This window comes from Symphalangus syndactylus, chromosome 13 (assembly GCF_028878055.3).
Source record: "Symphalangus syndactylus isolate Jambi chromosome 13, NHGRI_mSymSyn1-v2.1_pri, whole genome shotgun sequence".
Taxonomy (NCBI): Eukaryota; Metazoa; Chordata; class Mammalia; order Primates; family Hylobatidae; genus Symphalangus; species Symphalangus syndactylus.
Window position 1 is genome coordinate 22,778,485 of NC_072435.2, and position 26,951 is coordinate 22,805,435.

Here is a 26,951-nt window from a genome sequence, read left to right on the forward strand (position 1 = left end):
AACCCCATCTCTACTAAAAATACAAAAAAACATCATCCAGGTGTGGTGGCGGGCACCTGTAGTTCCAGCTACTCGGGAGGCTGAGACGAGAATGATGTGAACCCAGGAGGTGGAGCTTGCAGTGAGCCGAGATTGTGCCACTGTACTCCAGCCTGGGCTGACAGATCAACACTCTTCTGTCTCCAAAAAAAAAAAAAAAAAGAAGAATATTTCTGTTTAGCTTCTAGATGCTTTTAAATTTTTTCTTAATATTGTATCTGACGTTTTTGGTGTCTTTCAGTTTCAATGATTGGCCCAGATAGCCTAACGCACCATTGGGAGAGAAAGAATGCATTTGGTGTTTTTGTTATGTTATTTAACATACTCTTCAAGTGAGGAATACAAAATCCTAAACTGATTTCTTAATGGATCAGGTAAAAATCACGCTGCCAGATTTCAGAAGTCTCTATTTTTCAGGGAAAGTGCATAACATGTTATCCTAACTGGTAATTCTAAAAACACTGCCACCGCCGCTACAGGGGTTACCCAGATATTTCTCTATTTGATAACATGAAATTAAATCTTTTCACCATCTCCTTTCTGGCTGATCTCATGCTACCCTCTGTCTTCTTCTAAAGCATTCTCTATTATACACATTAACTCTCACGCATATTTTTGGATCTCCCACCTTCACGTTTTACCCTTCTACCTGGAATTTTGGCTTTATTTTTGCACCTGATAAAGTGCATTCATTTTGTAGAACTCACACCAAATATCACCTTAGCCATGAAATTGCCCCTCAGGTCCCAGACCTGATTCCAGCTCTCTCAGTCCTCTACCTATATGCCACTGGGGAACTATTTGCAACATATTAAATCCGTGACACAGAAGTCAGGGTGCTGATTTCTTTACACGAGAGTCTCGACAAGAATCTGAAGCAAGTATTTTTTAAACCTTCACATGCCCAGGCACAGACACTACGGCCTTCCTCAATTCCAGATGCCCCATTCTCAGCAGTGCACGCCCTTGAAAAGACGGCTTGGTCTTCAAAGAAACAGCACAAAGCCTACCACAGCGAATCCAGGCAGCAGTCCGGGCGTTTCAAGGCCTCGCAGAGGGTTTTCAGTCCTTCGTCCTTCAGGACATTGGCGCTGAGGTCTAGATAGCGCACGCTCTTGTTACGCAGAAGCATTTCAGAGATGTATTCGCAGCATTGCTCACTGAGGTGGCAGAAAGCCAACCTGTGGGGACAAAAACACGAGAAGGAGAGTGAAGAGGGACGTGGTGTCTCAGGGAGCTTTGTTTAATTTCACATTCAGGGTAATATTTCTATAATCTTACAAACTCCCCAACTGAGATGAAGTTCTGGGTTATCTGAAAACACCTCCTCTCATTTCTTCTTTTGAGACGGTGTTTTGCTCTCGTCACCCAGGCTGGAGTGCAACGGCACAATCTCGGCTCACTGCAACCTCCGCCTCCCGGGTTCAAGTGATTCTCTTGCCTTAGCCTCCCAAGTAGGTGAGATGCAGGCGCCCACAACCACACCTGGCTAATTTTTGCATTTTTAGTAGAGACAGAGTTTCACGATGTTGGCCAGGCTGGTCTCAAACTCCTGACCTCAGGTGATCTGCCCGCCTCAGCCTCCCAAAGTGCTGGGATTACAAGGCGTGAGCCACCGCGTCCGGCCCTCTCATTTCTTCTTACTTGCATGATAGAAGAATTAGAAAATAAGAGGGTAACGCAGAAGGAAAAAGTATCGTGTAATATGGCAATAGCTAATACTCTAACAGGGCTTTAATTGGTTCTAATTCTTCATCTGATGATGTTCTTGGACAAGACACGGACCTTCTGAGGCTGTTCCCTCATGGGCTGGTAAAGTGTATTGATTACCTCATGTGTAGAATCCTCAACTTTTTCAATTTCATTTTTCTTTAAAATCATAATAGGTTCAAAACTTTTTTTTTTTGGAGACAGAGTCTGGCTCTGTCACCTAGGCTGGAGTGCAGTGGCATGATCACAGCTCACTGCAGCCTCTACCTCCCGGGCTCAAGCTAATTTTCGTATTTTTTTTTTTTTGTCAAGATAGAGTTTCGTCATGTTGCCTAGGCTGGTCTTGAAATCCTGGGCTCAAACAATTCACCTGCCTTGGCGTCCCAAAGTGTCGGGAATATAGGTGTGAGCCTCCACTCCCAGCCAGTTTATGAATTTTGTTTTTTAAGGATCCATGTTCGCTTTGAAAAAAGTGTAGTAGAGAAAAGCAAAAAAGCAGAGGGTGCAAGCTAGTGATGAATGAACCACATATGGCCTACAGATATTTAAATTTTCTGGCACTTTTATGTTTAACAAAATCAGCTGGCAATATATAACCATCAGTAAAATTTTATATAAAATCTAGATTTCAACCTCTGTTGAAAACTGGGATATCTGGCAATAACGAGCCACACTCCCACATAGAAATCCAACAGGCTAGGACAGAACAGCCAACTGCTTCCTGTTGACAGACACAAGATCTGCATTTCCACGGAGGCCTCACCCAGCTTGCTTCTCTCATGGATCTCAATTTTCTGGCATATCCAGGCATTTGTGGGCTTTGTTGGTTTTTTTTTTTTTTTTTTTTTTTTTTTTTTTTTTTTTTTTTGAGACAGTCTTGCTCTGTCACCCAGGCTGAAGTGCGGCGGTGCGACCTTGGCTCACTGCAACCTCTGCCTCCCAGGTTCAAGCGATTCTCCAGCCTCAGCTTCCCTTGAGAGTAGCTGGCACTACAGGCATGCACCACCAAGCCCAGCTAATTTTTGTATTTTTAGTAGAGACGGGGTTTCACCAACTCAGGGAGTCTATCAGCTTCCATCTGGGTTCCCCTTCCTGAAGTGCATCCTGAACTCTCTCTCCAGATAGTAACCTGGGACAATTCTAGGACTCACCTGTTTGTCCCTTATCACTCAGGCACCACTGTCCTTCATCGCCTGATGTCTGAAGTCTTCAACAGTTGTTTTATTTAGTTGGTTATTTTTGGTTGTTTTAGGTGGGAGGTTAACTCCTGTCCCTGTCCCTCTATTTTAGCTCGAGGTATAAATCCTCTCATTTTCTTGACATTTTCAGAATACTCTTACTTTCATGTTGTTCATATTTCAAAATGCCCAAAAGTATAAAGAGGGAAAAATCTCCGTCGTCCCCTATCTCCCAGCTTCCCAGTTCTATTTCTCACAGGCAGCCTATATTATAATACCATTTCTTCCAATGATATTTGTGTAATAAAAAAATAGACACACTCGAGACCAGCCTGACCAACATGGAGAAACCCCATCTCTACTAAAAATACAAGATTAGCTGGGCATGGTGGCACATGCCTGTAATCTCAGCTACTCAGGAGACTGAGGCAGGGGAATTGCTTGAACCCGGGAGGCAGAGGTTGCGATAAGCCAAGATCATGCCATGGCACTCCAGCCTGGGCAACAAGAGCAAAACTCAAAACTCAAGAAAAAAAAAAAAAAGAAAAAGAAAAGACACAAATGCCTATATATTCTCCTGTCCTCCCACCTTTTTTATAAGTATCGCCTAAAGATATTAGAATTCCATTAATAGGTAAATCAACTGGCCTTTAATACTTACCCATCTGTCTTCCTTCTGTGTTTTACGTACCCTAAAAACTGGCTTGAATAGTCTCTTCTCATCCTATTACTGCGAGAACATCACATGTATTATAGTAGTAACTGGGGTCAGCAGGCCCATAGACAATTTGCTCTGCTACTGTCCCAAGTACCCACCAAGTCCACTCTACATGCTCGAAATAACCGTTATCAACACGGGAAGTACCATGTGTGTTGCAGGTGCATTAATCCAACCTAACAGCTTCGAAACGTAGTGCGTGTTCTGTATAGACAGTCTCCCTTGACAGCCGTAAGACCTCTAAGACAGGATTTTCCCCTGCTTCAAAGTTAAATATTTTGCTCAAGAAGACAGTGCATACGTGGTAAATCCTGAACTAGAACTCAAGGCTTTTCTGATTCTTAAGCGTGAGCTTTTAAACCTCTGCTATGTGGCCTCCATCAATGAGCAGATTGTCATCAATAGGCCCAGGTTTGAACTGCCACCATGGCCCTCCACAGTAGGCACCCCCAACATCCACTCACATCAGGTACACCAGGACCGCGTGTGGGCTGCACAGGGCTGCACACAATAGGGGCATGCCTGCGTCTAACTGGTTGCAGGATACATTCAGATACGTCAGCTTCTTGTTGTTGGTTAGAAGGCCGGCAAGGACTTCACAATCAATGGGTGAGAGGTGACAATTTACCAGCCTGCAGGAAAGGGAAAATGTCACATTCTGTTGGTTTCTAGTTCCTGGACTCATTCCTCTTGCTAATCCTATGAGAGTCTGGAAGCCCACATTTGCCGTCCTTGAGAGACTCACTGCCTCCCAACCCTGTTCTTGATCCCTGTCAACTCAGTCTCTGGGGTACAGAGACGGCCAACCTGAGACGCACAGTCCCAGTTATATGCATGCTTGGCCTACGGTCTCTGGGGTATAGAGACAGCCAACCTGAGACGCACAGTCCCAGTTATATGCATGCTTGGCCTACGGTCTCTGGGGTACAGAGACAGCCAACCTGAGACGCACAGTCCCAGTTATATGCATGCTTGGCCTACGGTCTCTGGGGTATAGAGACAGCCAACCTGAGACGCACAGTCCCAGTTATATGCATGCTTGGCCTACGGTCTCTGGGGTACAGAGACAGCCAACCTGAGATGCACAGTCCCAGTTATATGCATGCTTGGCCTACGGTCTCTGGGGTACAGAGATGGCCAACCTGAGACGCACCATCTGTTATATGCATGCTTGGCTTAGCCTCCCCCAGTAACTTATCTCACTGCACTTGGAGAAAATCCCAAAATATACAACATGATCCACAAGGGTCCTACCCATTCCCAAGTCCCCGTGTCCCAGCCACCCTGGTTCTTTTCAGTTGCCTGACAACACAGGTTTCATTCTCTAAGGTATTACTCACGTTTGATCCTCCCTAAACTCATCTCTAGCGGCTCCTTTACCAAACTTAGGCTATTTTGCATGTGTGCACCCCAAGTGGAATGCTCTTTTTCTGGCCTGTGGTTAGACACATCCTTATCACTCAGGTCTCTGCTCAAGTAATATCTCCTCAAAGAATATGCAGGAAGCCTTGAACCCGAGTCCCGTAGGACTCCCTTTTTTGGTGGCTTGAGTTGATTTGTGTTGCCAGTAATTGTGGTTTTCTGTTACCTCAACCACTCTCCTTACCTCTGCTTGCCACAAAAAATACACTAAGCTCAGAGACAACAGAATAAAGATGAAAGCCATTATGGAAGTTGTCCAGAAATAAACGTGCAATTGGCAAGTCACCGAGTCCATGGCTCCTCACGCCTCTGCAGGAGGGCTCTGTGGCCATGCATGCTTTTAATGTTGTTTCTAGATTTAAGATATAGGTTGGTGCGGCTGGGCGCGGTGGCTCAAGCCTGTAATCCCAGCACTTTGGGAGGCCAAGGAGGGCAGATCACGAGGTCAAGAGATCGAGACCCATCCTGGCCAACATGGTGAAACCCTGTCTCTACTAAAAATACAAAAATTAGCCGGGCATGGTGGCGGGCGCCTGTAGTCCCAGCTGCTTGGGAAGTTGAGGTAGGAGAATCGCTTGAGCCTGGGAAGCAGAGTTTGCAGTAAGCAGAGATCGCACCACTGCACTTCAGCCTAGTGACAGCAAGACTCCGTCTTAAAAAAAAAAGTTGTATTATATATATGTGTGTGTGCGTGTGTGTGTTGGTGCAAAAGTAATTTGCCATTAATGGCAGAAACTGCACCAACCCAATATTATTTTCAAGGAGTGAAAAAATAGAATGTGGCCTACTTCACACTATTTGCAAAATTTTACTCAAAATGGATCATACAGATTTAAATATAAGAGGCAAAACAAAACTTTTTAAAAGAAAACAAAGGGCCAGGCATAGTGGCTCACATCTGTAATCCTATCACTCTGGAAGGCCAAGGCAGTCAGATCACCCGAGGTCAGGGGTTTGAGACCAGCCTGGCCAACACAGTGAAACCCCATCTCTACTAAAAAAAAAAAAAAAAAAAGATACAAAAATTAGTCGGGCTTGGTGGTGCACACCTGTAATCCCAGCTACTCGGGAGGCTGAGGCAGAAGAATCACTTGAACCCAGGAGGCGGAGGTTGCAGTGAACTGAGATTGCACCACTGCTCTCCAGCCTGGGTGACAGAGTGAGGCTCGTCTCAAATTTGGGGGGAAAAAAAGAGAAGAAAAGAAAACAAAGAAGTTAATCTTAATGAACTTGGGTTAGGCAATGGTTTTGTAGCACTTACGCCAAAAGCACAAGAGACAAAAGAAAAAACTAAAGTGCATCTCATCAGATTAGAAGCTTTTGTGCTTCAAAGGACACCATTAAGAAAGTGAAAAGAACTCACAGAATGGCAGAAAAGATTCACAAAGTATGTCTCATTTATAACTTGTAATCAGAAAATGTAAAGAACACTTACAACTCAACAAAAAGGCAAAAAACCCAATTAAAATGTGCAAAGGTGTTGCCAACAACCATATGAACAAATGCTCATTAATCAATAGAAAAATTCACATAAAAACCGCAATGAGATACCATCTCACACAAGTCAGAATGGCTATTATTAAAAAGTCAAGAAATAATACGTGCTGGTGAGGTTGCAGAGAAAAGTGTACACTTACACGTTTTTGTAGGAATGTAAATTAGTTCAGCCATTATGGAAAGCAGTTTGGCAATTTCTGAAAGAACTTCAAACACAACTACCATCAACCCAGCAATCCCATTATTGGGTATATACCCAAAGGAATATAAATCATTATACTATAAAGACACATGCACTTGTATGCTCATCACAGCACTATTCACTGAAATACCCATCAACAGTGGACTGGATAAAGAAGATGTGGTACATATACACCATGGAATACTATGCAGCCATGAAAAAGAGTAGGATGATGTCCTTTGTAGCAACATGGATGGAGCTGGAGGCCATTATCCTTAGCAAACTAACATAGAAACATAAATCCAAAGATCACATGTTCTCACTTATAAGTGGAAGCTAAACACTGAGTACATATAGACATGAAGAAGAGAACAGACACCAGGGCCTACTTGAGAGCAGAGGGTGGGACGAAGGTAAGGAAGAAAAAACTCCCTATCAGGTACTATGCTTATTAACGGGTGATGAAATAATCTGTACACCAAACCTCCATGACATGCAATTTACTTTTATAATAAACCTGTACCTGTACCCCTGAATGTAAAAAAAAAAATTTTAAATGTGCGAAGGACTTGAATCTACATTTCTCCAGAGAAGTTATAGAAATGATCAAAAAGCACAGGAAAAGATGCGCGACATCATTAGTCATTCAGGAAAAGCAAATCAAAACCACAATGAGATGCTCCTTCACACCCACTAGGATGGGTATAATAAAAAATAAGTAAATATAAGTAATAATAAAATATAAGTAAATAAGTAAAAAATAAGCAAAGATGTGGAGAAATTAGAACTCTCATACATTGCTGGTGGGAATACAGAATTGTGCAGTCACTGAGGAAAATAACTTGGTGGTTTCTCTAACAGTTAAATATGGAATGACTATATGACCTAGCAATTCTACTCCTGGTTACGAGTCCAAAAGGATTGAAAGCGGGTGTTCAAACATGAGTGTTCACAGAGCACTATTCAGAATAGCTAAAAGGTGGTCACGACCCAAGTATTCATCACTAGAGGACTAGAAGAACAAAATGAGGAATATCTATACAGTGGAATACTATTTAGCCAAGAAAAGGAATGAAGTACTGATACATGGCACAATATGGATAAACCTTGAAAACATTTTGCTAAGTGGAAATAAGCCATTCGCAAAAGGCCACATGTGATTCAACTTACATGAGACACCTCGGATAGGAAAATCCAATAGGATTGAAACTATGTTAGTAATTCCCAGGGACAAGAGAGATAAGGGAGTGAGGAGTGAATGCTAATGGGTATGGGGTTTCTTTCTCAGGTAATGAAAACATTTTAAAATCAGTCATGATAGTTGCACATCCTCATGAATATATGTGAAGATCATGAAACTGTACATTTTAAAGCATAGTTATACTTTAAAAGTATTTCTTAAAGTGTATGAAGTACATTCTTTAAAAGTATATGTTTTATGGTATGTGGATGTCACAATAAAGTTGTTATTTTTTAAAAAAAGGGTTTGGGTCTTTTTGCGTTTGGTTGATGTAAGCTCAGAAAAATGGCAGATAAAGACTAGTATAGAGAAGTATTTGAATGTGCGGGCACCAGTGAAGGTAAGTAGAGGGTAAGTATTTAGAGGAAACTTCTTTAATTGCAAAAATAAAAATGCTTGAATTAAAACATACATACTAGAAAGTACACACAATGGTTAAGTGCCAGCCAATGGATTGTCATGAATTTAAGGCACTTGAGTTACCAGTATCCAGGTCAAGAAACAGAGCGGGTTTCACCATTCTCCTGTACCCCTTTCCTTCACTATCTTAACAAAGGTAACTGCTGTCTGATATGGTTTGGCTGTGTCCCTACCCAACTCTCATGTCGAACTGTAATCCCAGTGTTGGAGGAAGGGCCTGGAGGGTGACGGAATCATGGGGGTGGTTTCTAGTGATTTAGCACCATCCCCTAGTGCTGTTCCTGTGATAGAGTCCTCATGCGATCTGGTTGTTTGAAAGCGCGTAGCACCTTCCCCTTCTCTCTTCTTCCTGCTCCCCCATGTAAGACGTGCCTGCTTTCCCTTTGCCTTCTGCCACGATTTTAAGTTTCCTGAGGCCTCCACAGAAGCAGAAGCCTGTACATCCTTCAGAACCATAAGCCAATTACACCTCTTTTATTTATAAATTACCCAGTCTCAGGTGTGTCTTTATAGCAGCACGAGAACGTAGGAATACACTGCCCGAACCTCCAACACCAGAGCCTTGCCCATCTTTGAACTTTACAGGAATAAAGCCATAGGATGTACTCTTGAGTCTGGCTCATTGCCATCAACAATGTCTGAGATTCGTCCAGGTTTTTGCATATGGCCGAGAGCATTCATTCTCATGGAACAGGACCATGTAACCACAGGTTTCTTATCCAACTTACTGTCAGTGGTACTTCCACTTCTCAGAGGTTATGAACACCTGCTGGGAATGCTTTAGTGCCTGTCTTTCAGCAAACTGAGACAGGTCCCTCTGTCGAATGTGCACCTCCAGGTGGAATTACTGGGTTACATAATCTGCCAGAATCCACGAAGGCTGAATACACACAGTTTTCCAAAATGGCTGCATCAATTGGGAAACTTTAACTTCCCTATCCAAGTTCTCGGGAAACTAAGTTTGCATATAAATCATAGAAGGAAAAAGTGGATGTGTTAAAAAATATGCAGCCCCTCCCCCCGAAAAGAAATACATAGTCTTCTCTGAAACCCAAATCAGCGGTCTCAATAAACGGAGACTTACGCTAGCTCTTTTACGTTGCCTGCTGGGTAGTTCAAGGCATCACAGAGGGACCTGACGTCATCACGAGAGAGTTTCGTGAGGGTGAAGCTCAGGTATTTCAAGTCTGGCTGATAAAAGAGCACCTCAAAGAGCTGAGCACTCTGGCCAGAAAAGGAAACATTATTTATTCTGCAAAAACAAAGAAATTTTTGGATGAGTTTCATCTAATGGGAGCACAGCCTGCACACCTGTGTTTGTCTCTCATCATCCCTCATGAACTCATTCTGATTTCACTCTCTAATTTCATAGCCCAATGACACCGCTCAGTGGTTCTCAACTTCAGAGATTTTGCCCCCACAAGGGACAGCTGGCAGTGTCTGGAACTATTTTGGTTATCTGGACAAGGGGATGCTATTAGGATCTAGAGGGTAGAGACCAGGAATGCATCTTAACACCCTACAATGCACAGAACAGCCCTCGTGATGAAGAATGATCTGCAATGAGACGTCCATAAGTGCTGAGGTTGAGAAACTGCTCTGGATGTTAATTCTTTGCTTGTGCAGTTAGCCTCGACTGAAAGCTAGAAGTGAGATGAATATGTCATCTCCGTGACATACGAGTCAAGGTCGATTCTCGACTTACCCAAGCTTCTGAAGGCGACAGCTGGGATGCCTCAGCTGGTTACACCAGGTCACAAAGGTCGACTCGCTGAGGGTGCTGTCCTCTACCTGCAGCTCTCTGAGGTGCCCGCTGGTGGTGAGCACAGAGCAGATGTGATGCCAACAGACGAGGCTGTAATCCGACCTGTGGTCAAGAAAGGATGCGCTTTCCGCGGGCAGGCGGTCAACACGAGCCACTGGTAACACACACGCGCTATGCTGTCTTCTCAAACAGAAGACCTCTGAGGCAGAGTCTCCCTCAGTCAGAGGGAACGGGACCCTTCAGGTAAGCTCACCTTAGGTTAGTGGTTCTCAACCTGGGGTGACGTTTCCCCCCAGGGGACATTTGGGGATGTCTACAGGCCTTTTTGGATGTTAGAGCTTAAGGGAGGGGTGCTTCTGGTGTCCAGTGAGTGGAGACCAGGGATGTTTCTGAACACCCTACAATGCACAGGAGAGCCCCCCACTGTAACAGGAGAGCCAGCCCCCAAAACATCACCAGTGTCCAGGCTGAGAAACCCTGTCTTACATCCAAAACAGGTTTATTTTTTGAGATGGAGTTTCACTCTTGTTGCCCAGGCTGGAGTACAATGGCACAATCTCGGCTCACTGCAACCTCCACCTCCCAGGTTCAAGCGATTCTCCCGCCTCAGCCTCCTGAGTAGCTGGCATTACAGGTGTGTGCTACCATGCCTGGCTAATTTTTGTATTTTTAGTAGAGGCAGGGTTTCTCCATGTTGGCCAGGCTGGTGTCAAACTCCTAACCTCAGGTGATCTACCTGCCTCAGCCTCCTAAAGTGCTGGGATTACAGGCACCCGCCACCATGCCCAGCTAATTTTAGTATTTTTAGTGGAGACGGGGTTTCGCCATGTTGGCCAGGCTGGTTTACAGTAAAAGATGAGGCAGCACAGCCCAGCCATTAAGTCGATGTCTTCAGCCTAGGCGCAGCCCTACAACTCTCCACGCCCTAAATATAGGATCCTGGCAGCTCACTTGACTTCTTTGCCCCAGTTTCCTCACCTGTAATAGGATAATAGGATCCACCTCATATGATTCTTTTGGTTTGTTTTTGAAATGGGGTCTTGCTGTATTGCCCAGGCTGGGTTATACAGTGGCATGATCGTGGCTCACTGCAATCTCTCACTCCTGGGCTCAAGCAAGCAATCGTCCTACTTCAGCCCCCCTCAAGTAGCTGTGCTATAGGCACATGCCACCACACCTGGCTAATTTTTTAAAAAATTTGTAGAAGTGGGGTCCTACTATTTTTCCCAGGCTGGTCTTAGCCCTCTGGCTGCAAGCATCCTCCTGCTTAGCTTCCCAAAGTGTTGGGATTACAGGCGGGAGCCATAAGTTAAAATTGATATGATTTGACCGGGCGCGGTGGCTCACACCTGTAATCCCAGCACTTTGGGAGGCTGAGGTGGGCAGATCACGAGGTCAGGAGATCGAGACCATCCTGGCCAACACGGTGAAACCCTGTCTCTACTAAAAATACAAAAAAAATTAGCCGGGCGTGGTGGCGGGCACCTGTAGTCCCAGCTACTCGGGAGGCTGAGGCAGCAGAATGGCGTGAACCCGGGAGGCGGAGCTTGCAGTGAGCCGAGATCTCGCCACTGCACTCCAGCCTGGGCGACAGAGCAAGACTCCGTTTCAGAAAAAAAAAAAAAAGAAGAAGAACAAAATTTGTATTTTTTTTTTGTTTTTTTTTGGAGATGAGAGTCTCACTGTCACCCAGCCTGGAGGGCAGTGGCGTGATCTCAGCTCACTGCAACTTCTGCCTCCTGGGCTCAAGTGATTCTCCCGCCTCAGCCTCCCGAGTAGCTGGGATTACAGGTGTGCGCTACACACCCGGCTAATTTTTGTATTTTTAGTAAAGACGAGGTGTCACCATGTTGGTCAGGCTAGTCTTGAACTCCTGACCTTAAGTGATCCACCTGCCTCGACCTCCCACAGTGGTAGGGTTACAGGCATGAGCCACCACGCCCGGGCTGTATGATTTTTTAGACTAAGTTTTCAAAGGTAACTTGCAGCTGAGAGGTCCAGACACAGTGAGTGTGGTGCTATGGAAAAATATCGATTATAATACTGATCAGCTAATACTTGAGAAAGTAGGAAACACTCTTCACACAGGTCCTCATATTCACTCCTCACAGTACAATTATTATTCCCACTTCTGTAATGGGGCCACTGCAGCCACAAAAGGGCGAGGCTCACAGACAAAGTCATAGAGCTCCTAAAGGGTCGGGCCAGGATGTGAGCTGAGGTTTTGTGGTAGAAAAAGTGAGTTTCTAACCATGACCCTATATTAAACACTCCATCAGCAAAACCCACTTGGGAATACAGACAGATTCTGAGAAGAGATGAAAAGTCATAGGATGGACTCACGTAGAGCTGTGTTCATCCTCTGTCTCAAAGACATTTTGAACGGAAAAACAGAGTTTCCTCAAGCTGGAGCAGTATTTTAAGCAGTAGGCAGAAACCACCAAGTCCGCGTTGTCAATAATATGAAAGTTAGCTTCCTGGAGGAGGTTCACTGCCTGCTTCACAAAGGCAGGATCCTGCATTTCAAAGAGACAGTAAAATATCGCCAAGGAATCCACCTGTCCCTGAGGATCGCCACACTCCCCTAAGCTCTTCAGGCACTGGTGAAATTGCTGCTTTATCTCTTGGGACAGTTGGAAGCCAAAAAACGCGTCCAGTTTTTCTTGTTCCTTTTTATTTAAAAGGCCAGTTAGAAAACACCCCAAAAAAATCCAATGTGCTCTCCTTGCTTTTTTAAAATTGGCAACTAGCAATTCCTGTACACATCTCACAGCTGGGTGAGGATGATCAAAGTGGCCCTTGAGCAAATAGAACAAGGCGGCACAGAACTCCTGGACACACACGTGGAGGAACACGTAGGAGCGCTCACGCTCCCCGTACTTCAGAAGTATCTTGGTGCCCAGCAGTGCAGGGATGTCAGCGTCAACAACCCCATTTCTCCGGAGGTCGTCTTCACAAAACTCAAATGCGTCTGTCCACATGCCCTCTGCAGCCAGGGAGCACAGGGCCTTCAGCTGGCGCTGGCTTTGCGGAGTCGGACCCTCGGCACCCTCGGGTGTGAACAGGTTAAAGACGAAAGAGGAGTACACAGAGGTAGTGCTCTGGCAGGTCAGGGCCAGGTCTTTTCCTTTCTGCATCTCTTGCTTCAGACTGGTACACAGGATCCAGCAGAGGAGTGGGATTTGGCATATGGAAAACAGCTGTTCACTTTCTCTTACGAGATTGAAGGCTTCCATGGCTCTTTTCGGGTCTTTGAAGAAACAGCAGAAATACACTAACCTATCACTCTCGTTGAATCCCCGGGGCTGGTAGATTTCTGAGATCGTCACCTGATCCCGGAGCTCCTTCGGGCACACGGGTTTGACGGCGATGAGCAGGGAGGCATCCGGGAGCATCTTCTTCCTCAGCAAACTGCTCAGAAGCACCTGCACCGGCCGTTTCTCCATCAAGTCGCCACACAGATCCGAATCGGGTTCGTTCAAGCCGCCCTTCAGCTCTTCGAAGCTGTCGATGACGAACAAGAGTCTCTCCGGTTGAGCCACGATCTCTGTTATAGGAGCAGCAGGGTCAGGCCACTCTCGGGAAATCAAGTCAGCCAAGCTCATTGCCGGCAACTCCCTCAGTTCTCTGCAGCAGAAATAGAATGTGTACAGGAATCTATCCCGGAAGATCTTGTTGTCCGACCAGGCCATCATCAGCTTCATCAGGAATGTCGTTTTTCCAATTCCTTGTGGTCCTTGAATGATCACTGTACGTGGCTGTTTCCCAGTTTCCTTGGGAGCAAAAAGGCGGTCCAAATGGTCACATTCTTCTTGCTTGACTTCCTCCTCAAAGTACAGGTGAATCTCAGTGACAGACTTGCTGGACCATAAGTGGCTGAATTTCTGCTTTGCGTGAGCTTGATAGGCCTTTGTGTATCCTGAGTCAGTGAGGGCAAGAGGAGAAAAAACACACAAAGGTAAGCATTCCTGCATATATTCTTTGCCCCTGACATTTTTTTTCTTCTCAGAATGTATCTTTCTAGGGGTCTACACACTGTCGCCCCCAGGCCAAACCTGGTCAGTCTTCTCTTGTAAATAAAGTTTCATTAGAACTCACTATGCCATTCATGGGTGTATTGTCTACAGGTGCCTTCCTGATTGAATAGCAGAACTGAATAGCTGTGAGAGACTGTATGAGCCACAAAGCCTAAAATGGAAACCATATGGTCCTTTACACAAAAAGGTTGGCAACTTCTGCTTTCAATAGACACACACACACACACACACACACACACACACATTCATTGCTACTATGTAAAGCTTGACAACTTCTGCTTTCAATAGACACACACACACACACACACACATTCATTGCTACTATGTAAAGCTTGACAACTTCTGCTTTCAATAGACGCACCCACACGCGCACACACACACAAACACATTCGTTGCTACTATGTAAAGTTTGACAGCTTCTGCTTTCAATAGACACATATACAGGTATTCATTGCTACTATGATAGCAAAGTAACTGGAAAATAGCTATATGACTATCAAGACCAGTTAAATAATTTATGAAACCACAAGCTATTATACAGATATTAAAAGTATGGAATAATCTCTTCATATGAGTAAATAACAGGACGGTGTCTATAGCATGTACTCAATTTGTATAAACAAGGGATTTAGATACAGATATAGGTTTCACATACAGGGACTAAAGTCCACCTAAGAAGGACCTGACCTAGGCAGTTGCCTCCAGAAGAGAAAGGAGATGCAGTAGAGAGGATAGAATGGCACCTCGCATCCATTCCAACTTTATGCCAGTGAGCTTTCTTTCGATGGTAGAATTCTCAAGAGAAAAGCCAGTCAAGAAATCCAACAACAGGCCGGGTGCGGTGGTTCACGCCTGTACTCCCAGCACTTTGGGAGGCCGAGGTGGGCAGATCATGAAGTCAAGAGATCAAGACCATCCTGGCCAACATGGTGAAACCCCATCTCTACTAAAAATACAAAAATTAGCCGGGCCTGGTGGTGCGTGCCTGTAGTCCCAGCTACTTGGGAGGCTGAGACAGAAGAATCGCTTGAACCTGGGAGGCAGAGGTTGCAGTGAGCTGGGATGGCACCGCTGCACTCTAACCTGGGCAACAGAGCGAGGCTCCACCTCAAAAAAAAAAAAAAATCCAGCAACAATGGTGACCAAGCCCTACACATCCCACAATCCCCCGTAGCTAAGATCAAGGTACAGATCCCACAATCCCCCGTAGCTAAGATCAAGGTACAGATCCCACAATCCCTCGTAGCTAAGATCAAGGTACAGATCCCACAATCCCCCGTAGCTAAGATCAAGGTACAGATCCCACAATCCCCCGTAGCTAAGATCAAGGTACAGATCCCACAATCCCCCGTAGCTAAGATCAAGGTACAGATCCCACAATCCCCCGTAGCTAAGATCAAGGTACAGATCCCACAATCCCCCGTAGCTAAGATCAAGGTACAGATCCCACAATCCCCCGTAGCTAAGATCAAGGTACAGATCCCACAATCCCCCGTAGCTAAGATCAAGGTACAGATCCCACAATCCCCCGTAGCTAAGATCAAGGTACAGATCCCACAATCCCCCGTAGCTAAGATCAAGGTACAGATCCCACAATCCCCCGTAGCTAAGATCAAGGTACAGATCCCACAATCCCCCGTAGCTAAGATCAAGGTACAGATCCCACAATCCCCCGTAGCTAAGATCAAGGTACAGATCCCACAATCCCCCGTAGCTAAGATCAAGGTACAGATCCCACAATCCCCCGTAGCTAAGATCAAGGTACAGATCCCACAATCCCCCGTAGCTAAGATCAAGGTACAGATCCCACAATCCCCCGTAGCTAAGATCAAGGTACAGATCCCACAATCCCCCGTAGCTAAGATCAAGGTACAGATCCCACAATCCCCCGTAGCTAAGATCAAGGTACAGATCCCACAATCCCTCGTAGCTAAGATCAAGGTACAGATCCCACAATCCCCCGTAGCTAAGATCAAGGTACGGATTAAGTTCTGCGATTGGCCCTCACTCTCACGACACTGGAAGGGGAAGGGGAGTGGAGTCTATCTTCTGCCCGTTTTGCTGCCAGCTTCCATGAACACACAGATGCTGGGCTCTTCTGTAACAGAAGGCTTGTCTCCAATTGCTGTAGTTGGCCGGGCACAGTGGCTCACGCCTATAATCCCAGCACTTTGGGAGGCTGACAGGCAGATCACTTGAGGCTAGGAGATTGAGACCAGTCTGGCCAACATGGTGAAACCCCCATCTCTACTAAAAATACAAAAATTAGCTGGGTGTGGTGGTACAGGCCTATAATCCCAGCTACTTGGGAGGCCAGGGCAGAAGAATCACTTGAACCCAGGAGGTGGAGGTTGCAGTGAGCAGAGATTACACCACTGTAATCTAGCCCTGGCAATAGAGCGAGACTGTCCCAAAAACAAAAACCAGTTGCTGTGGTCATTGATTTTAAGCAGCTGCTGCACTGGTGAGCTTCCCAATTTCTGAATCATAGCTGTCGTGGTGTATTTCTAAAGCCACAGTTCTAACAGTGGGCTTCCCATCTCCCACCTTCCTCATTGCAGGAGGTAGCAGCTCCCTGATGCTACAGTTCTTAGAGTCATCTCTGGAGCACCAGCCTAGAGCCTGATCCTTTCGCCAGGCCGAAAACTCCTTTACAGTTATCTGTTCCTTAAATAACTGTTATGATGTTTATATTCTGCAAGTGAGTGGTTGCTGATGAACTGGAGATGTAGGGGGCAGTTGTAGACGGGCAATTTTCCCTATGCGCCGCATAATAGTTACTGGATTTGATTGGATGCAGTTGAAAGATATAATCCAGTGCCCACAGATTGCTGACGGTAGGTAATGCTACCTTAAGTTACTGGGGAGAACAAGGGATTCCCCTACTCTTTCAGTCCCCTGAAGTTCTTAACTGGTGAAAATGCCATCTGACATTGGTGAAGATCACATTAGCATCTTAAGCTAAGTTGTTCGCCCATTCCCCAATGGCTTCCTGCTTTCCTGGTCTTCTCAGCTGTTCTGGAGATTTCGGTGACATGTTTGGTTGCTCGTTAAGGGGAATTAAGTGGGTACAACCTCAAACCAACTGTGAAAAGAGATAGAGGCGTAAGTACCCAGTGGAAGATCTATCTTCAGACCTGCTTATGTTTTATTTTAGCAATATTCTAAACTGGTTCCATGTGCAAAGAATGTTCTTCTTTATATAAATTACTTTTTTGAGACACGGTCTCACTCTGTTACCCAGGCTGGAGTGCAATGGTGCAAACACAGCTCACTGCAGCCTCATCCTCCTGGGCTGAAGTGGTCCTCCTGCCTCAGCTTCCAGTTTAGCTGAGACAGCAGCATGTGACACCAAAACACTCCAGGAAACATGGGGGAATTTGTTTAAAAATTTGGACTGGGGGGCCGGGCATGGTGGTTCACACCTGTAATCCCAGCACTTTGGGAGGCCAAGGCGGGCGGATCACCTAAGGTCAGCAGTTCAAGACCAGCCTGGCCAACATGGCGAAACCCCGTCTCTACTAAAAATATAAAAACTAGCTGGGCATGGTGGCAGGCCTTATAATCCCAGCTACTCTGGAGGCTGAGGCAGGAGAATCGCTTGAACCTGGGGGGTTCAGTGAAGTTGCAGTGAGCCAAAATCATGCTACTTTACTCCAGCCTGGGTGAAAGGGTGAAATTCCGTCTCAAAGAAAAAAAAACTGGACTGGGAAGGGTTTTTTCCAAGTAATGTTCCAAATCAAGAAAATGTGCAAGAAAGGCTAGCATCGCCAAAAATGGAAACTCTCACATTATTTTATTTCAAACCAATTATTTTAATCCTCAATATTAAGGAAATTTCCCCCTAACTACCAGAACCAATTCCAATTTCACTGGAACAACATATTACAGATCCTCAATCTTTTTAATGTCTCATATTCAAAATCTGGCACTCAAAATTACCAGACATACGAGGAGACTGTATGACCAGATAAAGAGAAAAAGAAACAGTAGAAAGAGACCTATAAATGTTAAAATCTTCAGGCAAATTTTAAAGCAATTTAAAATGCTCAATAAAATAGAAGATGGAATAAATATTGAGGAAAAAATGGAAGTCTGTGAAAAAGGCAAACTGCATAAATAAAACATGTGAACTAAATTTAAGAAATCAAAGCTGGGTACGGTGGCTCATGCCTGTAATCCCAGCACTTTGGGAGGCTGAGGTGGGCAGATCACCTGAGCTCAGGAGTTCGAGACCAGCCTGGCCAACATGGGGGAAGCCTGTCTCTACTAAAAATACAAAAAATTAGCCAGGTGTGGTGGTGGGCATCTGTAATCCCAGCTTCTCAGGAGGCTGAGGCAGGAGAATCACTTGAACCCTGGAGGCGGAGGCTGCAGTGAGCCGAGATTGCACCACTGCACTGCAGCCTGGGCGACAGAGCGAGACTCTGTATCAAAAAGAAAGAGAGAAAGAGAGACAGAGAAAGAAAAAGAGAAAGAGAAAGAAAGAGACAGAAGGAAAAAGAACAGAAAAGAAAAGAAAAGAAAGAGGGAGGAAGAAAGAGAGTGGGTCTAGGCCAGTACGGTGGCTCAGGCCTGTAATCCCAGCACTTTGGGAGGCCAAGGCAAGAGGATCACTTGATCCCAGGAGTTTGAGACCAGCCTGGGCAATAGAGTGAGAGCTCATCTCTACAAAATTTTTAAAAGTTAGTCAAGTGTGCAATTAGTCAAGCATGATGGTATATACCTGTAGTCCCAGCTACTTGGGAGGCTGAGGTGGGAGATCATTTGAGCCCAGGAAGTTGAGGCTGCAGTGAGCCGTGATGATGCCACTGCACTCCACCCTGGGTGACAGAGCCAGACCCTATCTCGAACAAACAAGAAAGTCCAGTAGGTGTAACTGGAGTCCCAGAAGAATAAACAGAAGAATGGAATACACTGACAACGGCTGAAATTGAGAACTGAAGAAAGTTACTGAACCTCAGATGCAAGAGTATTAAAGGATCCCAATCAGGATGAAAACAAAGCCACGTCCACGCACATCACAGTAAGACACTGAACAACGACAAAGAAGAACAATTTAGCAGTAAAGTCAAAAGAGCTATCTCCTGCCATTGATATCACAAATGTGCAAAGTAACAGTTAACACCTTATGCCAGGATAAATACAAATGTGACTCTAAAAGCCATATCGCTTATAGATCATTGCTTGTCTGATGTCAACTTTGGCTAAATACAAGATTACACCAGTCAACCTCAGTTCACTGTATCCTCCACCGCAGGTGTTAATTGCTCTTGCAAATAAGTCAAGTGCATAGTTCCTATGCTACAACTTCACCTCAGAGAGTCTTTCTGGCTTGGCTGCAAGTTCTCAGCTTAGGGTAAAAATCATTGGTGACCCAGATAAAGGTACAATACAGGTTAGGACATAATAGCCACCGACATTTTACCCACATATAACCACCAGGTCTAAAAGACCATTTCCTGCCTACAAGGACAATATTTTCAGGCTGGGCATGGTGGCTCACGCCTATAATCCCAGCACTTTGGGAGGCCAAGGTGGGTGGATCACCTCAGGTCGGGAGTTCAAGACCAGCCTGGCCAACATGGTGCAACCCCATCTCTACTAAAAATACAAAAATTAGCCAGGCATGGTGGCAGGTGCCTGTAATTCCAGCCACTCAGGAGGCTGAGGCAGGAGAATTGCTTGAACCTGGGAGGTGGAGGTTGCAGTGAGCCAAGATCGCACCACTGCCCTGCACTCCAGTCTGGGCAACAAAGTGAGACTCCATCTACAAAAAAAAAAAAAAAAAAAAAAAAAAGAGCTAATATTTTCCCATAGCACATTCTGGTCCTGTTGTAGACAGGCAGAGACCACTTACCAAAATTAGGACATAGTCCTCATTATAAGAAGCCTTCCCCCTTCCCAGACTCCCTCACCTGTTCTCTCCCTCATGACCCTCATGCAGAGATCCTTTCTATCCAGCTTTTGAAAGATTCTTAAGGTTATGTTCCAAGCTTGCTGTTCTTCATAGTGCTTGATCAACAGGTTTGCAAGTTCTTCCCGGGATGCTTTTTTGACCTCAGTCCAGGGAATCTGCTTGAGTTCAAGATGCAAAGTCATTTGCTTCAGATGTTCCTTAAATTTCCTGAACTCCTCCTTTTTGAGCTCCTCCAGGTACCACATAAGACCAAAATCGGAGAAAAAAGAGGCTGCCATCTTGTCTGGAGCGGAGATACCAATCCTCAAAGAGACAGTGACCAGGAACAATAAATAAATAAAACCTGTGGAAAATTCAGGATAGTGCTAAGTTATTACAAATAAATGGATCAAGATTACCATTACATATTATCTGGCTAGTATTGGGGTGATGGCAATGAAGGCGGAAAGTTATTTAATTACGTTCATCTCACCTTCTCATTGAAATGGTCATGAAAGTCTCAGTAATAGATGGGGGAATCACAGATACAATAATCCAGAAGATACGAGAATCCTATAGTCACCTGACATAGCCTCAATATCCAGGCAAATATAGACTTTACATTTTTAGAAATTACACTGTAACTACGGAAATTACATTTTTACTTGTAAACATAGAAATTACACTATAAATATGGAAATCACATTTTTACATTTCAATATAGAAATTACATTGTAAATATAGAAATTACATTTTTCTCAGTAAACAATAGAGAAGGCATGCCCCACAAATGTAGCCAACTGATTTTGACAAAGGCACAATGAAGGAGGATCCTCTCTTCCATAAATGGTGCTGGAACAACTGGAAGTCCTTCCCTAGCTCTCTTTCTGCCCATCTCTTCCTCTGACTCTAGTATGTGGGGACACAGAAAGCAGCCATGTACAATCCAGAAAGAGTCTTCATCAGGAACGGACTCTGCTGGACCTTGATTTGAACTTCCAGCCTCCAGACTATGAGGAAATAAATTTCTGTTGGTAAGCCATCCAGTCTGCAGTATTTTGCAGTGAACTATGTAAATGATCCGTGGAAGTACAGTCTTAGTCTACGGTACTTTGTTACGGTCCCATTCATCCAAGGGCCTGGAAGCATAACAGATACCCTAGTGGCAATCGATACACCCAGTGTCCAGATCAGATCTTGGTTTCTAAGACCACTTCCTAACAAAAGATACCCAGGGCAGGCTGAAAGAGCCTCCAATAGCTAAAACTGTAACAACTTGAGCAAGAAGAAGAATTCCAAGTAGCTTAGATGAATGGATTGTTCCCCTTTAAGGAGATGCGGCATAACTCCCCACCTCTTAAGTGTGGTGTATTAGTCTGTTCTCATGCTGCTGATAAAGACATAACCCAAGACTGGGTAATTTGTAAAGAAAAAACTGGTTTAACGGACCCACAGTTCCATGTGGCTAGGGAGGCCTCACAATCATGGCAGAAGGCAAAAAGGCACATCTTACATGGCGGCAGACAAGAGAGGACCAAAAGACAGGGGTTTCCCCTTATAAAACCATCAGGTCTCATGAGACTTATTCGCTACTAAGAGAACAGTATGGGGGGAACCACCCCCATGATTCAGTGATCTCCCACCAGGTCCCTCCCACATGTGGGAATTATGGGAGCTACAATTCAAGAGGAGATTTGGGTGGGGACACAGCCAAACCATATCATGTGGGTTGTACATAGAGACTTCTTTTTAAAGAATATAGTATAGCCGGGCACGGTGGCTCACACCTGTAATCCTAGCACTTTGGGAGACTGAGGGGGGCGGATCTCGAGGTCAGGAGATTGAGACCATCTTGGCCAACATGGCAAAACCCCATCTCTACTAAAATACAAAAAATTAGCTGGGGGTGGTGGTGGGCACCTGTAGTCCCAGCTTCTCAGGAGGCTGAGGCAGGGGAATCACTTGAACCCAGGAGGTGGAGGTTGCAGTGAGCTGAGATCGTGTCACTGCACTCTAGCCTGGTGACAGAGTGAGACTTCATCTCAGTAAATTATAGTATAGTATAGTATTAGTATAGTATAGTATAGTATTAGTATAGTATAGTATAAGTATAGTATAAGTATAGTATAAGTATAGTATAAGTATAGTATAAGTATAGTATAAGTATAGTATAGTATAAGTATAGTATAGTATAAGTATAGTATAGTATAAGTATAGTATAGTATAAGTATAGTATAAGTATAGTATAGTATAAGTATAGTATAGGATAAGTATAGTATAGGATAAGTATAGGATAAGTATAGGATAAGTATAGGATAGCATAAGTATAGTATAGCATAAGTATAGTATAGTATAAGTATAGTATAGTATTAGTATAGCATAAGTATAGTATAGCATAAGTATAGTATAGCATAAGTATAGTATAGCATAAGTATAGTATAGCATAAGTATAGTATAGCATAAGTATAGTATAGCATAAGTATAGTATAGTATAAGTATAGTATAGTATAAGTATAGCATAAGTATAGTATAGCATAAGTATAAGTATAGCATAGCATAAGTATAGTATAGCATAAGTATAGTATAGCATAAGTATAGTATAGTATTAGTATAGCATAAGTATAGTATAGCATAAGTATAGTATAGTATAAGTATAGCATAAGTATAGTATAGCATAAGTATAGTATAGCATAAGTATAGTATAGCATAAGTATAGTATAGTATTAGTATAGCATAAGTATAGTATAGCATAAGTATAGTATAGTATAAGTATAGCATAAGTATAGTATAGCATAAGTATAGTATAGCATAAGTATAGTATAGCATAAGTATAGTATAGCATAAGTATAGTATAGCATAAGTATAGTATAGTATAGTATAGTATAGTATAGCATAAGTATAGCATAAGTATAGTATAGCATAAGTATAGTATAGCATAAGTATAGTATAGCATAAGTATAGTATAGCATAAGTATAGTATAGTATAAGTATAGTATAGTATAGTACAGTACAGTATAGCACAGTATAGTATAGTATAAAAAGGGGTAGGGAGTAACTTCAGAGTGGAAATCCAGCCAGACACCTAAGCTAGGAGATCAAGGCCAACATGGGTAGCAAGTGGTAGTGATAGCATATGATATGATGGGAAGGGCACCTTTCCTCCGTGGTCTTCCTCCCCAAAGCCCCAGTCTCGCAATGAGATAAACATCACACAAACCCAACATGAAGGATGTCCCACAAATACCTGACCAGTGCTTCTCAAAACTTTCAAGATCACTGAAAACAAGGAAATCCTGAGAGTGGTCCTAGTTTAGAGAGCTCAGTGGAGACAGCAACGAAACCTAATGGGGGATCCTAGATGAGGTCCAGGCACATAAAAAGGATATTAGGGGCCGGGTGCAGCGGCTCACGCCTGTAATCCCAGCACTTTGGGAGGCCGAGGCAGGTGGATCACGAGGTCAGGAGTTTGAGACCAGCCTGACCAACATGGTGAAACCCCGTCTCTACTAAAAATACAAAAAAATTAGCTGGGCATGGTGGCAGGTGCCTGTAATCTCAGCTACTCGGGAGGCTGAGGCAGGAGAGTCACTTGAACCCGGGAGGTGGAGGCTGCAGTGAGCTGAGATCGCACCATTGCACTCCAGCCTGGGCGACAGAGCGAGACTCCATCTCAAAAAAAAAAAAAAAAAAAAAAAAAAAAGGATATTAGGTAAAAAGGGGGGAAATCTGAAGAATAATCAATCTTAGTTAATGATCTATTAATACTGGTTTATTAGTTATGACAAATGTACCATGGTAGCAAAAGTGGTTACTAGAGAAACGTGGCACAGGATTTAGGCGAACTCTGCAGTATTTTTGCAAACTTTTCTGTGTCTAAAACAAGTCTAAAAATTTAAAAGATGCTAAAAACACAGGGCAAATAGTTACTGATATTAGATATATAAAAATCAACACATTTTATGAATGTTTATGGAATCCTACACACAAGAGAACATTATTTTCAAGCATACGTGGAACATTCATGATAATCAATTAGCTTGTAATTATGCTCATGATAATCAATTATGCTCTGAGCTTTAAAGGAAATCATAATTCAAAAAGAAAAAGCCAACAGCAGCAAAGTCATCTTCTTTGTCTTGAGGGCAATGAAATTAGAGATCAATAGCAAAGTCAATAAAAGGGTTAAGTTATACAGTGGAAAATAAAAATAAAGCTGTTTTATTCATGGGTGGCCATTAGGCAGAATGTTGCCCCCCCAAATAAACTAGGTAATTTGGAGAAAAATTTAAAAAAGATTTAATAGCATCTAAGATCCAAAAATTAGGGGAAAGTAGCCAGGTGCCTATAGTCCCAGCTACTCAGGAGGCTGAAGCAGGAGAATCTCTTGAATCTGGGAGGTGGGGGTTACAGTGAGCCAAGATTGTGCCACTGCACTCCAGCCTGGGTGACAGAACAAGACTGTAAATAAATAAATAAATAAATCCCACAAAAATTAGGGGAAATTATTAAGCAGTATTCAGAATGAGAATACAATGATGGAAAGGTGACCTTCATGGCTTCTCCCCTGGGTGCTTTTGCCAATAGTTTTAAAAAGCCTACTTTTAGTAAAATCTTAATTATAGGAACCTGTATCTGAGTCCTGAGGCCACCACTGAGCAGGGCCTAAGGCAATGCTTCTCCAAGCAACATCAGCACCAACTGGCAACTTGCTATGCAAATCCACAGGTCCTTCCCTAGACATACTAAATGCTGAGGGTAGGGCACAGCCATCTGTTAATTTTGGGCAAATAGTTAGTGATGATATTAGATATATAATATCAGTTATATATCTGTCATATAACATCAGTTATATATAATGTCAGTTGGTTTTGATGCATGCCCAGGTTTGAAAACCACTGACTTAAAGAATGACTTTGGGCAAGAACATTGCTGGTGCTTTGCTCTGAGATCATCTTGGAGAAGCAGGCAACTAGAGTTGGACTTTTCTTGATGTGGAGACAGTGTCAAGATCAGAGTGTACCAAAACAGAGATATAGACCAACGGAACAGAACAGAGCCCTCAGAAATAATGCCGCATATCTACAACTATCTGGTCTTTGACAAACCTGACAGAAACAAGAAATGGGGAAAGGATTCCCCATTTCATAAATGGTGCTAGGAGAACTGGCTAGCCATATGTAGAAAGCTGAAACTGGATTCCTTCCTTACACCTTATACAAAAATTAATTCAAGATGGATTAAAGACTTACATGTTAGACCTAAAACCATAAAAACCCTAGAAGAAAACCTAGGCAATACCATTCAGGACATAGGCACGGGCAAGGACTTCATGTCTAAAACACCAAAAGCAATGGCAACAAAAGCCAAAATTGACAAATGGGATCTAATTAAACTAAAGAGCTTCTGCACAGGAAAAGAAACTACCATCAGAGTGAACAGGCAACCTACAGAATGGGAGAAAATTTTTGCAACCTACTCATCTGACAAAGGGCTAATATCCAGAATCTACAATGAACTCAAATTTACAAGAAAAAAACAACCCCATCAAAAAGTGGGCGAAGGATATGAACAGACACTTCTCAAAAGAAGACATTTATGCAGCCAAAAAACACATGAAAAAATGCTCATCATCACTGGCCATCAGAGAAATGCAAATCAAAACCACAATGAGATACCATCTCACACCAGTTAGAATGGCCATCATTAAAAAGTCAGGAAACAACAGGTGCTGGAGAGGATGTGGAGAAATAGGAACACTTTTACACTGTTGGTGGGACTGTAAACTAGTTCAACCATTGTGGAAGTCAGTGTGGCGATTCCTCAGGGATCTAGAACTAGAATTACTATTTGACCCAGCCATCCCATTACTGGGTATATACCCAAAGGATTATAAATCATGCTGCTATAAAGACACATGCACACGTATGTTTATTGCGGCACTATTCACAATAGCAAAGACTTGGAACCAACCCAATGTCCAACAGTGATAGACTGGATTAAGAAAATGTGGCACATATACACCATGGAATACTATGCAGCCATAAAAAAGGATAAGTTCATGTCCTTTGTAGGGACATGGATGAAGCTGGAAACCATCATTCTCAGCAAACTATCGCCAACGACAAAAAACCAAACACCACATGTTCTCATTCATAGGTGGGAATTGAACAATGAGAACACATGGGGACAGGAAGGGGAACATCACACACTGGGGACTGCTGTGGGGTAGGGGGAGGGGGGAGGGATAGCATTAGGAGATATACCTAATGCTAAATGACGAGTTAATGGGTGCAGCACACCAACATGGCACATGTATACATATGTAACTAACCTGCACATTGTGCACATGTACCCTAAAACTTAAAGTATAATTAAAAAAAAAAAAGAGTGTAGCCTCTTGCCACAGGCTGAAATATTAATACCTCCTGCTCTGAGAAGAGACCCTCTGAAAGTTAGGGGAAAGACTGCAGTCAGATTTGCTAAAGATGGAACTTTAAATATTCCCCCAAACACACACACACATGCACACACACACGCGCACACACTCCTCTACCAGCACTACCACCACAAAAATCACCAGGGAATCTTTTCTGCATCCAATGTATGTCCCCCTGCAAAAGTTACACGCTGAAATATGAAGTTTTTGAAAATAGCATACTCGTAGATACAATGAGTCACACTGGACGTCACAAAGTGCAACTGAAGACTGGGCTTGTTTGGAAAAGGCATCCTTGCAGATGCAATTAGCTGTACTGGAACATGTAGGAGGAGGTCATACTAAAGCAGGGTGGGCCCCTGATCTAATATGATTGGTGACCTTATTGAAAGGGGAAAATCTGGCCAGG

The 26,951-nt window shown here is 43.7% G+C and overlaps 1 protein-coding gene across 1 annotated transcript in view; it reads right to left on the reverse strand.

The window, feature by feature from the left end:
* NLRP4 (NLR family pyrin domain containing 4) overlaps nucleotides 1-20,405 on the reverse strand; it is a 32,878-nt gene extending 12,473 nt beyond the window's left edge. Inside the window, exons 1-6 of the mRNA XM_055236890.1 lie at nucleotides 20,126-20,405; nucleotides 12,514-14,089; nucleotides 10,111-10,272; nucleotides 9,490-9,657; nucleotides 4,110-4,277; nucleotides 1,050-1,220 (exon numbers count right to left, since the gene is read on the reverse strand). Of these exons, the coding sequence (XP_055092865.1) occupies nucleotides 1,050-1,220; nucleotides 4,110-4,277; nucleotides 9,490-9,657; nucleotides 10,111-10,272; nucleotides 12,514-14,089; nucleotides 20,126-20,405 (2,525 nt within the window). The remainder of the gene's footprint in view (nucleotides 1-1,049; nucleotides 1,221-4,109; nucleotides 4,278-9,489; nucleotides 9,658-10,110; nucleotides 10,273-12,513; nucleotides 14,090-20,125) is intronic.
* Nucleotides 20,406-26,951: the final 6,546 nt, after the last annotated feature.